Below are 25027 nucleotides of genomic sequence, written 5' to 3'. Positions count from 1 at the left end.
GTTTTCACCCGCCCCATGTATTGATTAGTGAAAGCCACATCCAAACTGTGGGCAAACTGCCCACAAACAACATGGCCGCCGCATGCTCCTCCACTGCGTTATTACAATAACACCTCGGCTTTTTTTTCTGCGTGAATGGGGAGTAATAAACATTTTTTTCCCCATTAAAAAAAAACAAATCAGCGTCTCCCCTGCAATCACACAGTGTACCCCTACATCATACAGTCTATAGCTGGCCGCCCCCCCGTCAGGTTGCCCCGCCCACATCTCGCGGGATCGGCCGAGGTTTCCGGTGTTGTGAATGTCTCCCCACCGTGGAACATGGCGGCCAGCACCCGCGGCCGCTCCTTCCGGCACCTCAGGATACGAGGTAAGCCCGGCCCCGCGGTGTCTTTGTAGATATGGGCCTGGAGTGAGGAGGGCTGTCCAGGGCCGGCCCGGGGGTGCTGAAGGGGGATTCTGTAACATGGAGGAGGCAGACAGCCACCTGGTTTATATACACCGGGGCCGCAGCCATCCTCGGGGGAGGGAGAGAGACACAATGCTGCCGGCTGGGGGTCCCTGTCTGCTGTCAGATCGGGCGGGTCTGGTATCAAACTGAAGGCAGCCATTTCTGAGTGCTGGCACTCCATCTGTGTGTGCACTACCTCTCCTAGCATGCTCAGGCAGCCTTCTTCTAACACTCTACACCGGGTGCCTCTTGCTGAGCATTGTGGGGAATGTAGTCCACGTCAGCTGCAGTGCCAGAGCTATCCTGGCAGTGGATGCTGTGCCCTTGGTGACTGACGGCCACCCCCTCTCACTGATTGTTGTTTATGTCCATGTTGCAGAAGAAAGACAGTCAGTAATAATAGCTTGGAGTTAGGGAATGTGTTTACCTCTAATCTGCTACTACTGTGTGTGTGACACTGCTACACACATCACTCCCAGCCTGGAAGATACAGTGACAGAGATGGATCTATCTATATTATATTTATTTTTTTTCTTGGTTTTCATTATATAAAGGTGGTCTTGTCCATTGGTATGCTTATTAATGCTGAGTAGGACTGACCTTATTTGTCAGTCTGGTAATGCCTAATTTTTGTATGACTTTAAAAAATAAATTATATGTTTTTTTTTTTATCCCATTTTCACAGCAGTGCAAAATCTGTTGGCACTTTATAAATACTGTTATTGTGTGATCTGTTGGACACGCAGAGTGTAACCTTTCTCCTGTAAGTGCAGCCAACGGTGCATTGCAGCAAATGTTTTTTTTTTTAATCGTATCCTAGAGGTTGCCAAAAAAAAGTGAATAACAATACAAAAAAAGAGCCATTGAAAGTCTTTATAGAGATGTTAAGAATTCTTTTTTTTCCTTTACTGTAGATGGGTTTGTTATTTACTTATTTTTTGAGAAGTGGTTTATTGGCAACATGAAGAAGTACAAGTGTTAAGTGCCTAAATGCAATTGCCCACATCCTTTAATAAGGAGATACAGCTTTCAAAAACATGTTTGTGGTGGAAGTGTACAAAAGGTCTTCAGATACCATAGTGCCCCCTAGTGCTATTTAAGCTTACTAGTAATCACCTGGCTAAATACATAGCTGCATAGAGCAGGTTTCATATTGTGTTCAGAGACAAACAAGTAAAGGGCCCTTTATTTATTTTTTTCCATCTAATACTTGGGTATACATTTAATAATCTGTGTCTCGCTGTATCTAGAGTTGGAGACCAACAGTGTATGCATTCCAGGCCACAATAACAACTTTAACAATAACAACCTTTTTGGAGCTAGTCAAGGTTAACAGAAAATCATTGATCATCAATAGTCCCCTTTAGATTTTAGAGTACACTATGCTTATCATTCACTGTTTATTACTTCCATTCATTTAATTGTCCGTCATATGTGAAGAAAAAAAAATCCTATGCGATCCTGAGAGGGTTACAGCTATTGTTTACTTCTCTATTAAATATAACTTGTATTGCAAACTTTCAAATCCACTGAACATGTTGAAAGTAATGTTTTAGATTAGATAGTTGGTGTGCTCTGCAGAATGTTCTTTTTATGCCCCCTCAATATATATTTGTTTTCTAAAGGCACTAAGCACCTTAAAATCACTATGTTCTAGAGAACAGCTTGCTTGTAGGTTAGCATTGTTTTTATCTGATTTAGAAAGAAAACATGACTCATGCAGTATCCTTGTGCCATGCCTCTATTGTTAATTGTTGTCTTAGCGATCCCTGTTCCTCACACTAGTAATTAATAACTTCCCACTTTAACTCTCATGTTCGTGAAATAGTATGTGGTATTGGCCTGATGAGTGGGTTTTTTTTTTTTTTTTACATCAACAGTGAAAACCTAGTTTATGAATGATAAATTGAGCATTTAGTTTAACATCTCTGATCTGCCTGATTTTTTTTTTGCAGTGTTTAGCAGTGTTGTGCTCTGTTATTACCGGAAGTGCTTATGTAACCCCATCCCATTCTTGAAAGGACTACTCATAATACCTAATCTGTGCTTAAAATCCAGGATGCTAATTCATTGTAATTTAAGAAGATGACTACTACTGATTGATCTATATCTTTTTAAGTACTGTTTAAGCAATCATATGGTACTGGATTTTTCCTTTTTTTTATTTTATGTTATTTTTTTTTTTTTTTGCAATATGGAGCTACATTGGCCCACTAGAAATGGGCATGGTGCATGTTTAAATAATTACCTTACTGGCTAATGTTCTCAGAACAGATCATAATTTGAGATCTATTTTTTTTTTTTTTTTTTAACACCCAACTTTCATATTTTACAATTCTTTGTATTGAGAGCAGTGGTATGGACTAGAATTTTGTCATAATTGACTTGTCAACTGTCAAAGCTGGCGCAGAATTTAAGCATGTGTGGGATAGGCATAAGACTATCCTAACTATAAGATAAGGCCAGGGACTAATGAAAGTATTTAGAAAATTGGGCAGACTAGATGGGTCGAATGGTTCTTATCTACCGTCACATTCTATGTTTCTAGTGTACGACCACAGAACAAAAATATACAGCCTTAAATTTAAGGATTTAATTTTTTGTCCATCATAGGAAAGACAATGGTTTAATATTGTTCCTTTTAACCCCTTAAGGACCAAACTTCTGGAATAAAAAGGAATCATGACGTGTCACACGCGTCATGTGTCCTTAAGGGGTTAAACAAAGAGGGTCATCGGGAAGGGGTCTTACATAACACCCAGATAACCAATCTTGTTTTCAACTGGCTATATATCATGTTTGTTTGATACATTAAAAAGTGCCTGTTATCTTTGTTAAAATATGCTTTGTTTTGAAGAGCAAATTAATAATTTACCTGGATGTACCCCCATCATTCTACCCTGTCTCGTGTATTGGACTTTAGTTACATCCTTTTGCACTTTGTGCATGCACTGATGACATCATGCTCACTAGAGCAGGTTGTACATTCATATATAGATTTTAGCCAGCTGAGCAGTGGAACAAAAACAGCCTATTGTACATGCAGTAACACATTTTAGTCTTAACTGTTGGGTTTCCTCTCTGCTTGTCACACTCAGGATGTTTTTAATGCAGCTTTACAAAAGCTTGTCTTTTTCTCTCAGCAATTTAGTAGCACATTTCTAGTTTACCCTGGACCTTGAACACACAAAATGATTTCATTTGAAATATAGCAAAAACTAAATTCCCAAGTAGATGAGATTTTAGAAACATTCCCTTATTTTATATGCATAGGGAATATTGTTCTGACTGGGAGGTGGATGTGTGACCTGCAATTATGCATTTTTTCATTGGTGCTATATCTTTAAAATAGCTTCCTAAAGCTGCAGATCTCTTACCTGAAGCCTTTGTAAACCCTCCCTTTCTATTTTAGCCCAGACTTTCTGTGGCTGTCCAATCAGACTTCCCAATGCAGCTTAAAGGGACACTCCAGGCACCCAGACCACTTCTGCTCATTGGAGTGGTCTGGGTGCCAACTCCCACTACCCTTAACCCTGCAAGTGTAATTATTGCAGTTTTTCATAAACTGCAATATTTACATTGCAGGGTTAACTCCACCTCTAGTGGCTGTCTATTAGACAGCCACTAGAGGTCACTTCCTGGGTTCTAGCACAGGTTTCCTGTGCTAGAGCGTCGCTGGACGTCCTCACGCTGTGTGAGGACCTCCAGCGTCGCTCAAAACCCCATAAGAAAGCATTGAAATGATTTTTCAATGCTTTCCTATGGGGAGACGTAATGCGCATGCGCGGCATTTCCGCGCATGCGCATTAGGTCTCCTCGCCCGGTGAGCGAGATTAGTCTCGCCCACCGGCCGACGTAATCACTAGGAGGAGCGTCGCGGTGGCGGAGACAGCGGCGAGGGACATCGCCGCTGTCCCAGGTAAGTGACTGAAGGGGTTTTCACCACTTCAGTAACCGGGGATTGGTGGGTGGGAGGGAGAGGGACCCTCCAGTGCCAGAAAAACGGATCGTTTTTCTGGCACTGGAGTTTCCCTTTAATTAGAAGTATTTGCAAGGTAGGTGCTCAGGGCAATTACCTGCCTCTTGGGTTTAGCTCCACTGAGAAAACTGGTAAGTAAATTAGTCTGACCGACAACTCGGGGGTGTAACCATGTTGGTTTTTAAAAGTGCCTATTTCTATTGAAATTTTAACTTTTTCTAAAATGGAAAAAAAAAAGAGGACACAGTATTTACACAAACACACTTCAATGTTTTAGTGGTCTGGAGTGTCCCTTGTGCTAAAGTTCCAATAACATGATGTCCCTTCCAGACATTTGCGTATAAACATTCACATATTGTCTATGGCCAAAACTCCCACACCATCAATCTCACAGTAGAATACCATTTTTCTAGGATGGTACACCTCGAATAGATTGTGAGATACAGCTCCTCTGCTTTAGCAGGTAGAAGAAATGATCATTGGCACTCTAAAGATTTCTGTGGCTGGTGGAAGCAAAAAACACATTGCACACAACTGGGTATTTCCCTAAATCCTGGACTGCTAGGGGTGCCGTGAGGACTGGTTTGGGAACCATTGATTTAGAGTGGGTTATTTAACCCCTTAAGGACACATGACATGTGTGACATGTCATGATTCCCTTTTATTCCAGAACTTTGGTCCTTAAGGGGTTAAGGCAAAGGGCTTGTATCTCAGAACATTTTTATGGTTTAGTTGGAATATCATGTAAGCATATCCTGCTAGTTAAATGAACTAGACGTGTATTCTTGTTAAGGGAAGAACACTGTCCATCTGGTAACACACAGCATCATTGCATTCATTCTGATTTACGTGTTTGATGTAAAGGCTGGATGGTTAACATTTGGTAACCCACATGTTGAGGGCTAATCTCCCCATTATGCCCAGCAAGCTCTTCTCGTTGGCTGTGCCACGTGAGATGAGTAATCCAGCACAGCCAGTGTTGGCTTTAAGGTTTTATTTTAAATGGATTGAAGCAGATACACTTTCTGTATAAGAGGCACTGAGTACCTTGTAATTATTTTGAAACTGTCATTTTCACCTGTAGACTCAGGTGGGAGTTCTTTATGAGCTTTGATCGCAAACCAGTTTAATGCAAGCTGTGATTACAGCCTACTGCTGAACCTATAACTGGCAGAGCTGCTTGCCAAGAAAGTTTTTCAGACCATTGGTGACGTGATTTGTATATTGCCAAACAGCTCAGTGGCGGACGTGATCATTATTACTGGCACAATTCTGGTAAAAGTCAATCCACAACGTTTTCTGTGGAGCCTTCACAGGGATGAGTCATGGCAAGTTTGTTGCCTCTTGATTTGTGTGTGTGATGAGCTCAAACAAGTATGTGTCAAATAGTTCATTTGAAGGCATGTAGTTGTTTAAAATAGTGTACATTAAGCCCTGAGCTACTAGGGAGGATTAAAAAATACTCACATCTGCAGTCTTGCAGGGTCCATGGTGTGCTTACCAGGGCTCAATTTTCACTCGCTATTTGGCGAGTGGAAAGTTTGAGCTCTTTTGTACCTGATACATACTTTTTTACATGGACACAGAATCCGCTGGATTTTAAAGAAGTAATTTAATTTACCACTGTTTAAAAAAAAAAATAAGAAAAAAAAAATTCTGATTCATAGCACTACTTATCCAGGGATCTGTAATTGGACCCATTCTCTAAATTTTGTATTAGTGCTATTGCAGAGGGTCTTGATGGTAAGGTGTGTCTTTTTGCTGATGATACGAAGATATATAACAGGGTTGATGTTCCAGGAGGGATAATCCAATGGCAATGTTTTAGGTTAACTAGAAAAATTGTCAGAGTTGTGTCAGCTGCCATTTAATATGGATAAGTGCAAGATAATGCATCTTTAATGTAAAAACCCAAGGGCAGAGTATAGAATATTTTATAGTCCTAACCTCAACGTCTGAGGAAAGGGATTTAGGGGTAATTATTTCAAGTGACAAGGGTAAGCAGACAATGTGAGAGAGCAGCAGGAAGTGCTAGCAGAATGCTTGGTTGTATAGGGAGTGAGGTATTAGCAGTAGAAAGAGGGAAGTGCTCATGCCATTGTACAGAACACTGGTGAGACCTGGTGCCATAGTGCCCTCCCATGGTAAGTAGTAATACTGTTTAAGAACAGTTTGACAACTTACATGGGATCTGCCGGGATAGGTGCTGTGTGTGTGTGTGTGGGGTGCCTGTGTGTATGTGGGGCAGCTTGGGCATGTGGGGGGGGGGGGGGGGTGCTGGTTGCATGTGGGGCACTGAGGGGTACAGTGTGGGGGGTATGCAGGTTGCATGAGGGGTACAGTGTGTGGGGGGGTGCAGGTTGCATGAGGGGTACAGTGTGTTTGTGGGGGCAGGTTGTGTGAGGGGTACAGTGTGTGTGGCGGGGGCAATTGTGCGTGTGTGTATGGGGGGAGTTATTGTGTGGGGGTGGGAGGGCAAATTCATGAATATATATGTAAATTAAAAATAATTATTTTAATATCCCCCTCACTGCTTAACTGTGCCTGGGATGGGGGACATTTCCTGGAAGCGCTGGTGGTCCAAATGCTTAACCCCTTAAGGACCACACTTCTGGAATAAAAGGGAATCATGACATGTCACACATGTCATGTGTCCTTAAGGGGTTAAAGTGAACTCTAGCAGCTTCAGGAGCTGCTAGAGTTCACTCGCGCGAGATTCAGAGCATTGCCGTGGTAACCGCAGCAACACTCCAAGCTCGCAAGAGGAGAACCCGGCGGAGCTGCAGAGCTCCAATGGGTCCTCTCTCCCTCCCGTGCCGACTGCCAGCAATACACTGCTAGCGGGCTGGAGAGGGAGATCTCTGATCACCAATTATTTATTTTTTAATTTGGCATAGATTGGTAAAATGTTTGCATGGAAAGAGTCAAAATACCCCAAGTTTAAAGGGGTTAATCCAGCCTCTAGTGGCTGTCTCGTTGACAACTGCTAGAGGCGCTTCCATGCTTCTCACTGTGAAAATCACAGTGAGAAGACACTGCCGTCCATAGGAAAGCATTGAGAAATGCTGCGGATGACGTCGGAAGAGGGAGGAGAGTCCCCAGCGCTGAGGGAGCCCGGCGCTGGAGAAAGGTGAGTGTTTAACCCCTTGAGTCTGGTGGGAGGGGGACCCTGAGGGTGGGGGGACCTATTAACACTATAGTGCCAGGAAAACGTGTTTCTATAGTGGTCCTCTAATGGTGAGAATAACGGTATATATTATGTGTGGGTACAGTATATATTTTAACAATGGCAAATTCATCAGACTCTCCCCTAGTTTGGAGAACTCGTGCCTGCTCCACCATCACAGAGAATGGTGCACAGGGGGTGAAATCATTAAACCATACCACACCAATTTAGCAATGTTTTGCCTTGCAAAGTGGCTTGCATGTATTAAAAATAGACAAAAAAGGAGAACTAAACAGAATGTTTGTCCTGTCATGGATTACCATGAATGTTGAACACAAATTAAGCCTGATAACGCAAATTTGTAATATTTCATTCTTTATTTATTTTCTTCTTTATAGGTCGGAATGACAGCGGGGAGGAGAATGTCCCCATAGATCTCAGCAGAGGTAATGAATTAAAAGCTGACGTCTGGAGCACTGTGCCAGATCTGTTACCTTGTGTGCATTTGTCATAAAATATTTTTCACCATTTTGTTCATGTTTTGAAACTGACTGGACATGCAACAGTTCCAAAATCATTTAAAAGGATAGTCTTGGATGGTATTGCCTTCTTTTAGAAACATTGTATGGTACTCTGAAAAAGAGCAAATTGTTTCCATTCCTACTTTCATTTTCCTTTCCTTATTACCTACATCATTGCATGATATGCCATTCCTCTCACAGTAGAAAAGCAAGGAAGCAGAAATATGAAATTAGTGTAATAGTACTGTACACATCCCATCAGTATATGTGACTAGCTCCACAACTCCCATAGGGGATGGGAAAATAATGTGGCTGTGGTAATTATTTAGGAAAATAAAATCACAGAATGTATGAACAAATTTCTATTTTCTTGTTTAAACCATAGCAGCATTTCGTGGTTAAACTAGCTTTGTCCCCACCTCCACATAAAAAAAAAATGCAATAAAGATACATATTTATCAAATACTTCACTGCACCCAGACCACTTCAATGAGCTGACGTTGTCTAGGTGCCTATAGTGTCCCTTTAAGGGGGCACTTCACACACCGCAACCACTGCAGCTTTTTGTAGGTATTGTGTTGCTATGAATCTATGGGTGCAAGAAGAAATTCAATGCTCACACAGCTTGAGACAACATAGTGAGGAAATATAATATCCTTGCTCACACGGCACTGAAAGCCCTGGGCTAAAGGATGATACTGCCATGCAGCCTTGAGATTAGGACCCCTTTCCTTTATTGTGTCAGTGTAACCCTGTGCAGTACAGAACAAAATGTATTTTCAGTACATTGTTTGGTTTAAAAACCTAATCTGCCTTTGACATAATTGAAAGATCTATATCTATCTATAAAATGTTTTTTTTTTTTTTTTTTTTTTTTTAGTTTTTTTCCCCTTGTCTTTGGCTTAGACAGTTCTTCTTCTGTAAGCTCAGAAATGTTTCTGTGTACACCCCCGGTTTTCATTCCTGATAATATTCCTCTAGTCTACGTGTTTAGTTCACCCATGTGTAAAACTATGTGCACATATGGCTTTGTGTTGTTTCTGACCCACCCTTTAAAAGAAACACTATAGTGCCAGGAATACAAGCATGTTTTCCTAACATTTTATGGCTGGTGTGGCAGTTTAGGTCAATGGCCACCTTCTTTGTGGTGTGTAAAGGTGTGTTTAACTCACCTTTTCTCCCATGTGACAGTGGTCTCGACTCACCAGTCCCCTTCTGGTCCCATCTTGATAATCAGTCTTGTCAGATCAGATGATTTTGGCAAATTCAATGCTTACCCATGGGAATGCATTGGGAGGCTATTGCACATGCATGGCAGAACACTGCACTGCACTGCATCTCCTCATATTAATGCATTGAATGGGGAACAGTCAGCGCCTCCATGCAGACATCATACATAGATGATGAAAATTGAAGTAAGCAATAGTGACTGCTGTACGTAAATGACATTTGAAACATATACTGCAGTATTTGCTGTGCCATTTAGAGGTACAGTGTAACATGCTGACCCTTTATTTTTTATTTTTTTAGATGCAATGCATGATACTCCAGTATGTGTTTTAATCTGGACATGTGGTGCCAAGTGTTTTGTCCATATGATTTATTTACACTTTATACCTGTGTGACATTGAGTCATACTTACAGTTGGTTTATGCAATTATTCAACCCCATTGAAAATTAGCTTTATAGTCAACATTTATAGACTTTTAGCTGTTTGCAATGAACAAATCAAACAAAAGCAATTGAAATAACTCAAGACCAAAAATGCTTCATGTGGTTTCCCCATATTCAACTGAAAATGCAACTTATAATTCTCCAGTCTCAAAATTATTCAGTGCCCTGAATAAAATTCCTCACAACATCACAAATATGCAAACCAGGTGTTGTCTTAAGCACACCTGATGCAACTAGTAAGGGCTTCATTAGTTGCACCAGGTGTGCTTAAGCTGGAAAACTTGAAATATTTGAACTGGCCAGGAGTTTGTTGAGTGTCATATTTGACTGCATGTTAGAAATATGGCAGTCAAAAGAATGGTCCCCTTCACAAACAAGGAACAAGATTCAAAAAGGTACTGAATGTTTCTAGAGACACCTTTTGGAAGGATAGTTCGAAAGGTCATAGTTGAAGGAACAGTGGTTAGACTACCTGGATGAGATAGAAAAAGGAAGCTATCAATGGAGGAGCGCTTGCATTTAATTTGTGCTAAGATTCTTTAGGAATGCTAGGCATCTTATTTGCAGCAGATCATAACTGTAAATGGGTGCTCCAGTAAGTTCTTAAGATGCTTGCCATGAAGAGATTGAATAAGTTTGAGACTGGAGAAGCCAATATAAGTTGCATTTTCAGTTAAATTTGGGGAAACCACTTGAAGCATTCATTGTGTTGAGCTATTTCAATTGCTTTTGTTTGATGCAAACAGCTGAAAGTCTGTACATTTTGAGAAGTTTTATTTTTAATGGGGGTTGGATAATTTTGAAAACTGTATATTTAGTGGATAACTGTGTCTCTTTAACATATATCTGATTGAGAATATAGGCATTTCTTAATATTTAAAAAAAAAAAAGTTTTGATGACCCATTTAGATTCACATGATAGCAAAAAAATAACGTAATTACAGCTTTATAACACGAGCGCTCTAATAGCATTTCATATTACTCCTGCATAAAATAATGCTGAATATAAACATTTCTTTAGCAGATTGTGATTGTAGAATGCATCCTGTTTAGTGTTATGCATACTGAATCATCCAAGTGGAAAGTATTTATGGACTTCCTAGAAAGAAGCCCTGAGAATGTGGATGGCATCTTTTGAGTTTATCCAGTGCTTCTTGGGTGACAAAACATTAATCCTATGGCTAAGTAGTTAAACATTTTTCCTGTGAGTGGATAGAAATATATTTTTTATATGTATGCACTGAATGTCGTTCATTACCTATTTTAAGCGTCTCTAAACGCCGCCGGGCGTAATTGTACGCCCTCCGTTTTTTTTCTTACTTACCCGGTCGCCGGCGATCGCTGTTGGGGGGACACCCAGGGAGCCCCTCCGCGGCACATCCATCCTCCTGGGGGGCTTTCCGGCCATGTGAGAGTGAGATGCTTGCGAGGACCTCACAATCACATGGCCGGGTTAGCTGGCTCAAGCATTGCCAGCAGGGGGACTAACTGTAATGACAGTCCCCCTGCTGGCTGAAATCAAAAAAAAAAAAAAAAGTTAATCAGTGTAAAAAAAATTATATACTTGGATTATATATATATATATATATATATATATATATATATATATATATATATATATATACACTGTCTAGGTGTATTTTACTATTAATATATATAATTAATATATATATTAATATCAAATTACACGTAGACTGATACTGATTAAATATATATATAATTATTTTTATATTTATATATACTGTAAAAAAAATATGTAAATACGTAAAAAATAAAAGTAAAAAAATAATTAAAAATAAATAATAAAAAATATGTTGTTTCGTTCTAACTGTATTGTGATATTAATATATATTTATATCAAAATACACGTAGAACGAAATAATATATATATCTATATACATAAATATATATGTATATATCACTATATATATATACCTATATATAAATAAAAATATAAAAAAATATATTTATATATGTGTATGTATATGTGTATATATATATATATATATATATATATATGTGTGTGTGTGTATATATATATATGTATATATTCTACACATATATTTATGTAATATTTTTACATAATTAGGTATCCTAATTAATTACAATTAGTGGGACCTGCCTGACAACCCATGCCGAAAGTATAGGGAATTTAATTTGCCAGCACTATATTTAACCCTATAACTTTCCAAGACACCATAAAACCTGTACATGGGGGGTACTGTTTTACTCGGGAGACTTCGCTGAACACAAATATTAGTGTTTCAAAACAGTAAAATGTTACAATTTATATTTAGGCACTTGTGATCCAGTAAGAACATGCTGTGACAAATATTCACACATGAAATTGAAATTCACACATACACAATGTTTAATTTAAAAAAAAAAAAAAAATTGTATACATATTGTACAAATGTGGGCTCATTAAGCTCATGTCTGTCTAACACATTACAATTCCTAGTAACTTGTTTTCTTTTGGAGAGAAAATTAAGATACGCGTTTCTACATTTGTTAATTGTATACTTGCAATGTGTTTCATGCATTTCCCATTAAAATGGCCTCTCATTAAGCTGTAGTTGTTCTGGTGACTATAGTGTCCCTTTAAGGATTAAAATAGCTCCCTTCAGGCATTTTTTTCAGAGAAAAAGCAGTGTTTACATTGCCCCTAGGGACATCTCCAAGTTGCCACTCCTTATATGGCCACTGGAGGGACTTCCTGGCTCAGGGCTGCACAGTAAGCAGCCCTGCCGTTCAGCGTCCCCACGCTCTGCATGGGGATGCTGAATTTTCCTACCTTTCCCTCACATTTCCTTCATTTTCATGAATTTGCCCTGCCCACTTGCAGAGTTCTAATGTCCTTGGGTGCTGTTCCTAAAGGCTGTGACCGGCATGAATCTTGTCCTTGGTATTAATGACATTGCCAGGAAAATATACATTCTATTCACCTTTTCAAATAAAGAATATATGTTACCAATATGAGGTTATTTGCTACATCATATAATAAGTCTCTTAATGGACGCTCTAACCTCCCTCAATTCCACTAGAGATGTTGGAGTAGATTTCACTTTGTGTCTCTTTCGTTTTTCACAAGGCTCTTTTTAAGTCCTCTACTGCTTGGAATTTGAACTTCTTTTTGTGTGGCTATCCTGATCAAATGTCCATTAAGTACCGCTCTGTGGGCATACCAAACCGTGGAAGGGGAACCTCTGGAGTGGTATTGATACTGATGTATACCTGCAGTATCTTAGTTAACTCCTCAACCACTAGCCTATCTCCAGGAACTATTAAGGGAAAAAAACTATGTCAGCGTAACCATGAAATTTTATTAATGTCCATCTGTTGTACTAGCGGAACTGTTTTATGGGAGGTAAGCAATGTGTCAGGGGATAAGTCCTATGTGGGGCTGAATGAAAAGTATAGTCCGTTGCGTCTGGATGCTGTGCACTCCATATATCTACGAAGGGCACAGAGTCAATTATCTCTGTAGTAGCTTGTCCTGCCCTCATGCCTCATGAGATCTGCTGACCCCCTGGGCAAGACTCCTGTCAGCTGCTGAGCATGAAACCATGCTACAGTACCCTACAACTATCAGTAGACTCTTCTTAAGGGATTTTACCACCTCTAATTTACCACCTCTAAAAGTCCCTCCCAGAAGTACCTGTAAGCCGTGTTGGGAGCATTTGGTTAACCAGGTGAAGTTCTCTATTGCCCAACGTACCTGATGAGCATATGTACCTCCCATCCGTATCCAACTGAGAGCCTGTAACCTGTAATCTACATCTGCTGTGGAAGAGAATCTCTATTGCACTTGCGAAATGATCTGGAGGTGTAAGCCCTGTTAAAGTTGTGATCTTTAAATGTTATGTTCGTGGAATTGTCTTAGAGAGGCTACTCAATAAAGGCAATATCTGCCCTTGATCTCTTCCACTCACAGAACAAGTCCCATTTAAAAAAAAAAAAAAAAAAAAAATCTTTATTTTTGCCTCCGACGTGTGGTTTGCATAGCAAAAAAAAAACATAACTATATAGCTCATTACACACATATAGGAATTGTAGTTGTAAGAGGTACATAAGTCGTGCTGTGGGCTTTCATGTAGAAGCATAGTCGTGTCTCTGTCATTAGGAGGTAAACCGTAATACTAGAAGGCTCCTTAAGATGTGACTGTCGCTAGATAATGGGAAAAAAAACCAAAACAGGTCTCTGGAGGCTGTGGATGGTGCTTTTAACGACTTGGGTACCCGGAATACTCCGTCTATCTCTATTGTTCTGGCCTGTTGTGGTGTCAACAAGGCTTCCAGCAGGCGTCTGACAAGGTGTGGTAGCTCCACTTCAGGGACGGTGTCCAAGATCCCCTGATTTTGAGATTATTTCAGCGGTGTGTGTCTTCCTGGGCCGCAAAACGGCACTCATGCATTGTTTTGTTTGCTGTAGGTCGTGGACTGCAATTTGCATCGTGCCTGTGGTGGAAGCCGTTTCCAGAGCCCCAAACCAGCCCATCAGGCCCTGTATATCCTTGCGTATGGTAGCCATGAGGTTCCCTTGCATGTCCGCTAGGAGCTCCTTCAGTACTGCGGTTGTCACCGGAGCAGAGTCCGGATTCGGCCGTGGTGTCAGCGGTGTGACTGCCGGTGCGGATAAGTAGCCCTCATCCGCCTCATTGGACATAATCGGAGAAGTCCAAGCAGTCTCCCATGAGGGACGCCATGTTGCGCCCAAGAGCACGGTTTGCCTGCCGCCACATGTCCCCGATGTTTATCCGGCTTCAATTTTTTGTTTTTCTTCCCCATGAGGTCCAAACAAGCTTGGGGATACACTGCAGCCCAAAAGTACCGGTAGGAGAAGGCAGTATTATGTTGGTTCGGGCCTCGTTTTCAGGAGCTCAGAAATCATGCGACAGTTTGCTGTGGCAGTCAGGCTCAAGTGCCATTTTTTAAAGTGTACAGGTCTGTGGGATGCTGGATTTGTGCATTATGATTAGTGGAAACATTATTTTGTGTGTGTGGATATTTTATCAGAACTGTGAAAAGAGCGCTTATGTTTTGGTTTTTTTTTTTTCTGCACCTTACATTCACATCCTTGAGAGAGAAGGTCCATAATTGTCTGAGGGCATATGGCTCTATTTGAGTGGGCATTCACTGCCTAGAAGTACCCTTCTTCACATACTGCTCCACACCTTCTTTAACCATAGGGAAATATTTTGCTAGATACTTCCTAGCCCAAGATAATGATTAGTACCCTGTCTGTTGTCACTGCACTGTCACACAATCATATTCGTGGATCCCCGCTGAAGAATCATCACTTCAGGCCGGTTGGGTGGAAGCCTTTGGATCTCCTCTTGTGAACCATTTGCTCAGCAAGTGCGTAAACTCTCAAGTGAGCCCAGCAGAGGCACCTCTATAGTCAGTGTGGAATTTCCAGGGTTCACCAAAAGTTAGATGTCTCCTGACGACTGAAGAACTGTGGTCTTCCCACTCCTGAAGACTAGCGGCTTAAAGGGATGCCCATGCCCCCAGACAAACGGCACATTGTGGGCACATGGGGCGTTAACTACCGGCCTCCAGGTCTTGCACTTCTGTAGAGTGGAGGGAGACAGATTCTAGTAGATATGCCTTTTTATATTTGTTCACAGGCCTCCGGCAACTGTGAATGATCGCCTCTGCCGTATTGCAGTTGTGGAACCCGGCTATGACGTCCCGGGGCACTTGGCCTTTTGCTCCCCTGGTTCTCAGGGCTCTGTGCGCCTGTTCTATTCATTTTCTCCTCCGGGATGTCTGGTAGCAGTAGGTGGAACAACTCGAGGATCAGAGAACATGAGAGAGCCCTCTCCCTCACTCTGGGAGCCCCTGGATTAGAATTTTGTGTCTTCGAAACAGGTAGGACAGGTCATCCAACAGCATCTCCACAAGGTGCAGTCGGCTTTGTAGATCGTGGGAAGAATCCGCCATTTTGTTATGAACCTGCACATCCCTTTCTACGCAGATCTCCAATTCAGCTGTGTGGATTCTTAAAGCTCGTATTTCAACCTGAAGCCTTGGTGCTTTTTTTCCTATTTCCTTGGCAATGAATGCCTTGTCCAAACGCATTTTCTGTAGGATTCACGTTGTGTACGCACTGCATGGAGGAGTCAAACGCTGTATCCTTGTGTTTCTCTGCAGCATTGTGAGGCTACCATGTCTTTGAGTTTAGCTCCACTGAACTAAACAAGCAGCAAGTAATAGGACTGGTTGTTTGACAAAAACATTTAAAATGAAAAATGAACACACACAGTGCTTCAGTAAGTTGATATACTTTAGGGGTCCAGAGTGTCCCTTTAACCATATCAATAGATTAGCAATGACAAATGGCTTAAAAGGAGTGCTTTCCTCATACGGCTTAATCTGAACACTTAGTGGAGATTGGTTTAGTTAGTGTACCCTTGGAACCAAACAAACAAGAAGTCCTTTAAAATATCCATTTACTGCAGTGATCCAGGAAGTTGTTTATCCATGAAGTCACACGGTGACTGGAATAACTTAAGAACTCCGTCATGTATATCCTGCGAAACCACACTCGCATTCCCTTCTCATCACAAGATAGCTCTTAGCTCCATTTCACAGGCACTAATCCCCAGCATACAGCACACAGCACATTTAATTTACACTGTTTTCCTGGTAGATGTGGTTACACGGTGAATAGCTAGACCGCAGCTGACCGGGACATAGAACCACTAATGCACAGCTGATATGTCCTATCCAATAAAACATGACTCAGATCCTCAGGGTACAACAAATACAGTTCATCCCGGACACAGTTTACTAGTTTTATAAATCAAGAATGGAAACTTGACACAAAAGCATATGTTTTGTGAACAATAAAGTTAGTTTTTTTTGTTTCTTTATATTTTAATTACACAGACCATTTCAAAATCTGTAGACATACATTTATGTTGTAGATAGAAATCCAGTGAAATGAGTTTTAGGAATAAGTGGTGAGCTTTAAGAGACCTGACAATTGTCACATTCATTTGCATTTTTAAATATCAGACAAATTATTGGCCAAATTATTCCCACGTTCCTGTTTTGGTCATAAAAACAGCAAGATTTTTTAAACTGTACCTGTCATAACCACTTACTTTCCGTGTGCCTATCACTGCTGCCCCTTGCATGTATGGATTGGTATGTCCCTTAATAATTTGTTTGCAGACAGTAGCAGTAATCGACTGAGAGCAGTCATGTGATGCTCTCAGCCTATCACAGCATCCCATTGTTGCTGGAAATAACAAAGGGTTATCCTGTTGGGAAGTGGCGGGGATGCACGTGGATTTCTAGTTCACCGTATATCCACATTTTAACAGTGAATCGGGAGACAAGCCATCATAACTCTTCAAAGAGAGAGACTTAAAGGATTACTATAGTGTCAGGAAATACAACCCTTAGGTCCCCCCTCTGCTGACGCTGATGGGGTTAAAACACCTTCAGTTACTTTAATCCAGCGCCATCTCAATGCTTTCCTATGGACGTTCTGCACGCTGAATGCGATTTTCGCATCCAGTGTCGCAGAAGCGCCTCTAACGGCTGTCAGGAAGACAGCCACTAGAGGCTGGATTAACCTTGCAATGTAAACATAGCCGTTTCTCTGAAACGGCTATGTTTACATCTGAAGGGTTAAAACCTTTGGTACCTGGCACCCAGACCACTTCATTCAGCTGAAGTGGTCTGGGTGACTATGGTGACCCTTTAAATGTGTTTAAAAAAAAAAAAAAAAAAAAAATACAAAAAAAAATCCCGGGAATGTTATTGATGGGAATACTGACAATATGAAACCAACCGTGGATGCTATCTGGCGGCAATGCGTCAAACCGTTTGCCAGTGGATGCAGTTTAAACCTGGTGTAAGCTGGTGTAGTATGGTCCAATATCTTAGACAGCTAGGACCTTGCCTGATACTGTAAGGTTTGTGTGAAACTGTTCATGTCTGTTTATATGTGCTTCCGGGCACTCCTTCCACCATGACCTCTAGAGCAGGATTTCCCAATAAGTAGAGCCCCAGATGTTGTAACTACAACTCCCTTGATGCTTTGCATGTCTCTAAAATGCCTTTAGAATGATGGGAAGCTGTAGTTGTAAAACATCAGAGGATCTACATTTTGGGTACCCCTGCTCTAGAGCACTGTAGTGTTTAAGGTGCTTATATTTTTCCTTTAACAATTGACTTCTATAAAGGGACGTAGTAGTTACAGTACTTATAGTATACCTTAATTTGTTTTGGTTGTTAGACATAGTTGCGAAGTATAGTTATTTTGTTGCTGCCTGTGTTTGTCTTTCTATAAATGTATGGCCTAATATCCATAGGAACTGCATTAAGCTACCACAGTTGAGAAAAATCTCTTTAATAATCAAGGAAACTGCATTAAAAGATAGTCCTACCTGGTAGTAATTGCCTACCTAATAAGGTGCTCGCTGAATGTACTTGCCACTACCTGCTTATATTAACTTAAGATGGAATTACCACACAATTGGCTTTACAAAATACAAAAATTCTTCTTTAATGTCTGGGTTTACATTTTGTTTGGTTGTCGACTCATGCCTTTTTTTTTTTTTTGGTTAAATAGCTTTCTCATGATGTGCATTATTTTTAAACACAGAGGCTAGTTTGCAGGTGTCTTTTAAGATTTGCATTAACTGGTAACAAATTTCTAAGAATTGCTTTGTCACTCATGGTGATGTTTGACTTTGTTTTTCCGTACTGAGAGTTTCCAGATACACTGTTAAGCATTTTGTGGCTTATATAAAAGCCACTGTTGACTAAGTGTTGCATGGCAAAACACGATATTCTTTTAGTTAATGTTTAGTTTTTATTAAAGCTTTTCAGAGGCAAAAACAAGATGTTCTTTTACTCCTTAAGGACCAGTGGCAGTCTGCACCGTCATAACAATCTGCTCTTTAAGTTTTCTGTACCAGAATGGAAAGCCCCACTTAAATATGCTGTGTGGAGAAATCACATCTTGTACAGCACTGCGCAATATGTTGGTGCTTTATAAATAATTATCAAAGTAATCTCATTCTGATAGGTCTATAGGAACAAGACTGGGATTACACCAAAGTGTACCATTTTCTCCTTTAGGTGTTAAACAGATTTATGCAAATAATAATTTAGAGTGATATACGCACTTTAAAAGGTTGCTTCATGCAGCACGACAACTTCAGTGATTTGAAGTGGTTGTGGTGCGTGGGGTTTGTGTGTTCAGCCTTTCGTTAGGGAAAGTTGCACATGCATCGTTTAACTCCTTTGCTGTCAGAGGTGTAAATTCACCTGTGGCAGCACCATTGGGCTGTCATTAGAGAGCCCACAACTAGACATCTGGGCTGGCAAATGTCAATTCTGTGCAACTTTCATTACACAGAATGTGTCTGTCATTGGCTGATCCTCTCAGCCATTGAATGGTGACAAACGCAGCTTCCGACAAAAGCATTGCTATAAATGCCATTACGGGGTAACTGGCCTAGGGTACTCTTGGTGTCAGCTTCCAATATAGTTTAGGACAGTATATGATAAGTCTCTGTAAATTTAAAGCCATGCTAGAATTATGGGTATTCAACTTACAATAATCTCCTGGGAGCGCAGTTTGACTCACTGGTCTCTGTAGTAATAAGAAATGTAAAGATCAAACTGATCCTGGACTGCTTATCTGCAGTCATTCCAGTGGAATGTCTCTGCTGTTAGGTGGGTTATGTGTTTACCCAGAACACATTGATTGCATTCACATTAGTCATTGAATGCCCATTCCTCTCCAGGGCACAGTAGACCTAGAGGTATGTGTGTGTGTGTGTGTGTGTGTGTGTGTATATATATATATATATATATATGTATGTGTGTGTGTGTGTGTGTGTGTGTATATATATATATATATATATATATATATATATATATAATATATATGTGTGTGTGTAATTTTTTTTTTTTTTTTTTTTTTTTCCTTATGTAATATTTGGATGCTTTGGTGTTTTTAGAACCATTTGTTATTTTAGAAGTAAAATGTTTTTAATGCAGCCCTTTATGTAACCATAATAATTTGGAAGTTTTATCTAATCGGTACTCTGTGTAAAAAGGCACTGGGGCTACCCAGAGTTACAACACTTTTGACAGTTGAAATGACACTCATGTACAGCCAAATCTTTTGATATGCTTGTTTGAGCAGGGCCCTCATCTACCTATTGTCACTGTGTATGGGTAATTGTCTCAATTATTGTAAATCCCCCCCATCCCTCCTCTTTCATAATATTGTAAATCGCTGCGGCATTAGTTGACACTATATAAATATTAATAATAATATGCCATTATATACATTCTACTTGCATGACATCATACAAACATTTTAACTGATAATGCGAAAGTGAAACTCCTTCATTGCTACTTTGTAAGTTGAGCTGTCAACCTTTTCTGCCAAGGAGTTCCCTTAAAAATGCATATGGTGTTTGGTCCTTTAACTTACATATGCACTTATTTTTTTAAGGGAACTTTACAAGAACCTTTACCTCTTTCGCTGAAATTGTCCAGTTGTCCCCAAAGATCAGACTTCAGATTATCACAATTGCTCTTACCTCCAGGCTACTTCCTTTAAAGTGACTTAACGGACAAACCTGTGTGTACGCGTGGTCTGTTTATTCCTCAATACTTGTCCTAAAACCCAGAATTTTGTGGAGTTTTTGTATGCACAATGCACATTTAATATCCTGTTTGCATATGTTATTTGCCTTGTTTCAATAAAAGAAGTTTGAATGGAATCTTCCTCTTTCTTTCTGTCCTTTAAGTGCAATTTTTTTTTTTTTTTTTTTTAATGGTTTTGTGTTTGAGGCAAGGTGTCTGTTTCCAGTGGGAGAGTCACCTTGCTATATAACCAATAAGTCATGCATACATAGCTAATACAACAGTTGTAATGATTTTATATTGAACTGTTTTTCCTTGAATAGAAATGGTAAGCTTGGTGAAAGAAGGGGAGGGAGTGTGAATACTTCTTATGCATTTAAAGATGATGAGACTACTGTTCATACCATGAGTAACAGACATGCCTGCAAAGGGAAGGGCTTCACATCTTTATATCACACTTGAAGAGCTACAATATGACTTATAACTAAGGAATGCAAGTGCTGTTTTGGGGATAGTTTTATCTTTTTCTACAGATATATTATCCTTGTCAGCTCTAATTAGCATTGATGCAGCATACATTTTTTTTTCTGTGTGTATGTATAAATACATGTGAGTGTGTGTGTGTGTGTGTGTGTGTGTGTATATATGTATATATTTGGACGACGGATGCACCAAAGGCAGGATATATCTATATTCTATTCAGGGGTGAGTGCCTAAATTACTACTGTTTATTTATATATAGATATATATATATATATATCCTTGCACTCCTACTCACATTTTTTCTGACTTGGTGCTCGATTGCACTAAATATGTAGAACAAAAAAAAATCAGTATTCCCAGGTAGTTTACACACAACTCCTTTTCTTGAAAAAGTGTAAAAATGTCAACGTTTCAGTTCCATATAGGAACTTTCATCAGGACGCACGCACGCACGCCAAAATACAGTATTACAGTATGCAATGATACCTTTTTTATTGGACTAATATACTTCAGACAAGCTTTTGAGAGTTTTTCTCTCTTCCTCAGGTCTCACCCCAAACTAAATTTGTATTTTAAAATAACTCGCTGTTTAGTTGATATATACCAATATAATACATGCATATATTTTTAATGCATGTATTTATTGTACATGAATACATTTTCCATGCATGTATTCATCTGGGAGTAGATGTTAAAAGAGCTTGCAAATGCTGCAGTCACTTCTCAACGTAAGGGCCAATCAGAGGTTTCTCATTCAGAAGCCTCTGAATCTGTGAGCACATTTAATCTGAGATCTGTGAAACTACTGGTCTGGAGATCCGAGGCTGGTCTGAGGTCTGTAGGGGAGGAGGCAGGTGTGCTCACGTAGATCCTGCCTGTCACTTCCATTACCTCAGGGGGGTGATCCTTGGTCTATTTATTAAACTGCTTACTTTTAGAAATTAGCACTCTCTTATAAAATGTGGTAAATATAGGATATTCCCAAGTGCTTTATAGGTGTGGAGTTGTCCTTTAACCCCTTAAGGACACATGACATGTCATGATTCCCTTTTATTCCAGAAGTTTGGTCCTTAAGGGGTTAAAGCAGCTGTTAAAGGGACACTATAGTCACCTGAACAACTTAAGCTTAATGAAGCAGTTTTGGTGTATAGAACATGCCCCTGCAGCCTCAATGCTCAATCCTCTGCCATTTAGGAGTTAAATCCCTTTGTTTATGAACCCTAGTCACACCTCCCTGCATGTGACTTGCACAGCCTTCACTAAACACTTCCTGTAAAAAGAGCCCTCTTTAGGCTTTCTTTATTGCAAGATAAGATTTTCTTATCCCCTGCTATGTTAATAGCTTGCTAGACCATACAAGAGCCTCCTGTATGTGATTACAGTTCAATTTAGAGATTGAGATACAATTATTTAAGGTAAATTACATCTGTTTGAAAGTGAAACCAGTTTTTTTTTTTTCATGCAGGCTCTGTCAATCATAGCCAGGGGAGGTGTGGCTAGGGCTGCATAAACAGAAACAAAGTGATTTAACTCCTAAATGACAGTGAATTGAGCAGTGAAATTGCAGGGGAATGTTCTATGCACTAAAACTGCTTTATTTAGCTAAAGTAATTTAGGTGACTATAGTGTTCCTTTAACGTCCTGGGTCTTTGTATATTTGCAAAAACCCTTAATGGGGAAATCACCGCTTGGGGTGAAGTGGTGACTTACACTTGCCTAATGCTGTCCTTTGCAGGACTTCCCATCTTCGGTCTTCAGCTCCTGGGACTTAATCTGCTAGGAGCTGCATCAGTGGTGTACTGTCGCACATGTGCAAGAGTACAACATTGATGTCTTTGAAGGAACCTGTAGATATTGTCTCAGGCTGAGCAAGACTAATGCCTGATTGCAAAGCTTTCCTCGAGTGTTTCCATACCCCTGTCTAACATCACTCAATGGTCCAATCAAATTCTTCTTATAGAGAAGCATTTGTTTAGACCATTTTTTTTACAGGCTTAGCGCATGCACGTGTTCTGAGTCATGGAGGGATTGGAACATGGTTGAAGGAGCGGATGAAACAAAAACAGAGGAATATTGAGAAATGCAGGGAGGGTATAAATAAGGGTGGGTGAAGGGGAGATACAGACTTCCCCTTGCAAGCGTTTTCCTAATTGGGTGATGTAACTCCCCGGCATCGGAGGGGAAGGAAGGTCAGGGTGGATGGACTCTGGGCAGGACTAGGGTAGCATTGGGGGGGGGAGAGGCATCCGCATGCTATGCGTGTTAGTGTCAGACACCGATTTTGCCAATAACACCATTGCTTGGAAAACTCTTTAAGCATAGTTACCCACTTTTTTGCAATTGTTTGGATATACAGCTTAGTAGACAATTGTTTTTTGCTCTCTGTACACCATGTGAATAAAGTTTGTGTGAGTTCCTGTGACAGCTACTCTGAAGTAGCTGTCACCAGGGGTGTATTTACCACAAGGCATTTGCCTAGGGCGGCAAAAACCGCTGCCCCAAGTGCCCAGGTAAATGCCTTGTTTGTCTTGTGTACTGGGGGGCCCAAGAGCTGGCTGCCACCTTAGGGCCCCCCTAGGTGTTAAAGTACTAATATTGTAGCCGGGCGATGAGGGAGATATGCCCTTTTAGATTAAGAAAAATATTAATAATTGGTGAGTGTGTGTGTGTGTTTCAAATTTAGATGAGGGAGTGCCAAAATTTGTCGTGCCTAGGGCAGCACAAATCCAGAATACACCACTGGCTGTCACAGCTACTTGTTTGCAGCAACATCCCAAGAAATGCACTTAAAAATTGTCCATCCGGCAGGCCAGTCTTCTGAAAAACAATTCAAACTAAGCCTTAGAAATCCTGCAACAGTCCCAGGTGTGGGGATGCAGAACTGCACTACAGTTTCTGCATGGAGTTCGATTAGTTTATGAACAACTTCACTGATAATAGAATACATGTATCATGTGAGGCAGCCCTGTTTGACATTCTTCCATCTACTGCTCAAAAATATTCAAATTTTTTTGCAGCAGCCATAAAGTTAATTTCACGGACAAACTTCAGTCCTCTACGAACAAAGATACCGGCAGAAAAAATATTCCAGACTTGGTCTCCTGATATAGAATGATAAACATAATAGAACAAACCTAGAATTTTTTTTAAAATTTACCAACAGGTCTCTTCAACGTTTGCATGGAGTGAGGGAGTGGCTGCCCATCTCCTTGCCGTAATGCTTCTCACTTGTACACAGGAAAAGTCTGGCTCACCGCTTTGATGGGAGAGGGGCGGTGATTTTATTTTTGTTCTTTTTACTGAAATATTCTTTCAGATGTTTGTTAAACCTATACAAATCTGTACAATGTTAATGTTCATCCCTTGTAACATCTTGTTTGTGTTTGCTTTTCAACAAAAACATTTAAATCAAAAGGGGATAAAAATCCCTTGCGTGTTTTTTTTTTTTTGCTAAATGTGTTTTGTTTCTAGGCTAGATTGTAACGTTCTATATTTATTTTGTTTTCTCCAGAACCAAGTGACAACTTGAGAGAAATTCTTCAAAATGTGGCCAAACTTAATGGAGTCTCCAACATGAGAAAGCTGGGCCATTTGAACAATTTTATTAAGGTAATCCTATCTTAGTGTAAGTCTACATACACAGGTTTTCAAGGGCTATGACAAGTCTGGCAAAACACCAGTTGTAATTTTTTTTTTTTTTTTAAACTTAAACATTGCATTTTATTTGTGGTATAGATCTTGCGTCAATGAAATGTCTTGTGAAATGTAGCCGCAAGTGTTGTATAGTTATCAGCAAACACAATGCTAGTGATTACTTGCTTGACAAAAATTTAACCTTATGCGTTCTTTGACAGGCATAGGAATGTGAAAATCTATACAAGCAATTTTGAGCACTTTGTGATTTATTTGTGTATTACACTCCTATCTGCACTGTATTACATAACCATTGCAAAAAGAATTGTCAGAAACTGTTGATGATAAAGAAGACATCAGATGTACAGCCAAAGCATGCCCTTTTGTAGCATTTGGATAATGGGTCCTACAGATTGCTTCCCTTGCCGGATGTTTTGGTAATGCATGTTGTGATCAGGTTAACACAGCAATGTTTTCACTTCCTCCTTTGCTCT

At 40.1% G+C, this 25027-nt stretch overlaps 1 protein-coding gene across 2 annotated transcripts in view; it reads left to right on the top strand.

Moving 5' to 3' along the window:
* Positions 1-286: 286 nt before the first annotated feature.
* The window catches only part of RICTOR (RPTOR independent companion of MTOR complex 2), a 101182-nt gene continuing 76441 nt past the window's right edge, over positions 287-25027 (top strand). For both annotated transcript variants that reach the window (XM_063453995.1, XM_063453994.1), the window contains exons 1-3: positions 287-370; positions 7995-8042; positions 24412-24509. In XM_063453995.1, the coding sequence (XP_063310065.1) occupies positions 322-370; positions 7995-8042; positions 24412-24509 (195 nt within the window). In that variant the 5' untranslated portion in view covers positions 287-321. The remainder of the gene's footprint in view (positions 371-7994; positions 8043-24411; positions 24510-25027) is intronic.

Source organism: Pelobates fuscus, chromosome 5 (genome assembly GCF_036172605.1).
Source record: "Pelobates fuscus isolate aPelFus1 chromosome 5, aPelFus1.pri, whole genome shotgun sequence".
Lineage (NCBI taxonomy): Eukaryota > Metazoa > Chordata > Amphibia > Anura > Pelobatidae > Pelobates > Pelobates fuscus.
The sequence above is the reverse complement of the archived record's forward strand: the minus strand, read 5'-3'. Positions and strand labels throughout refer to the sequence as shown.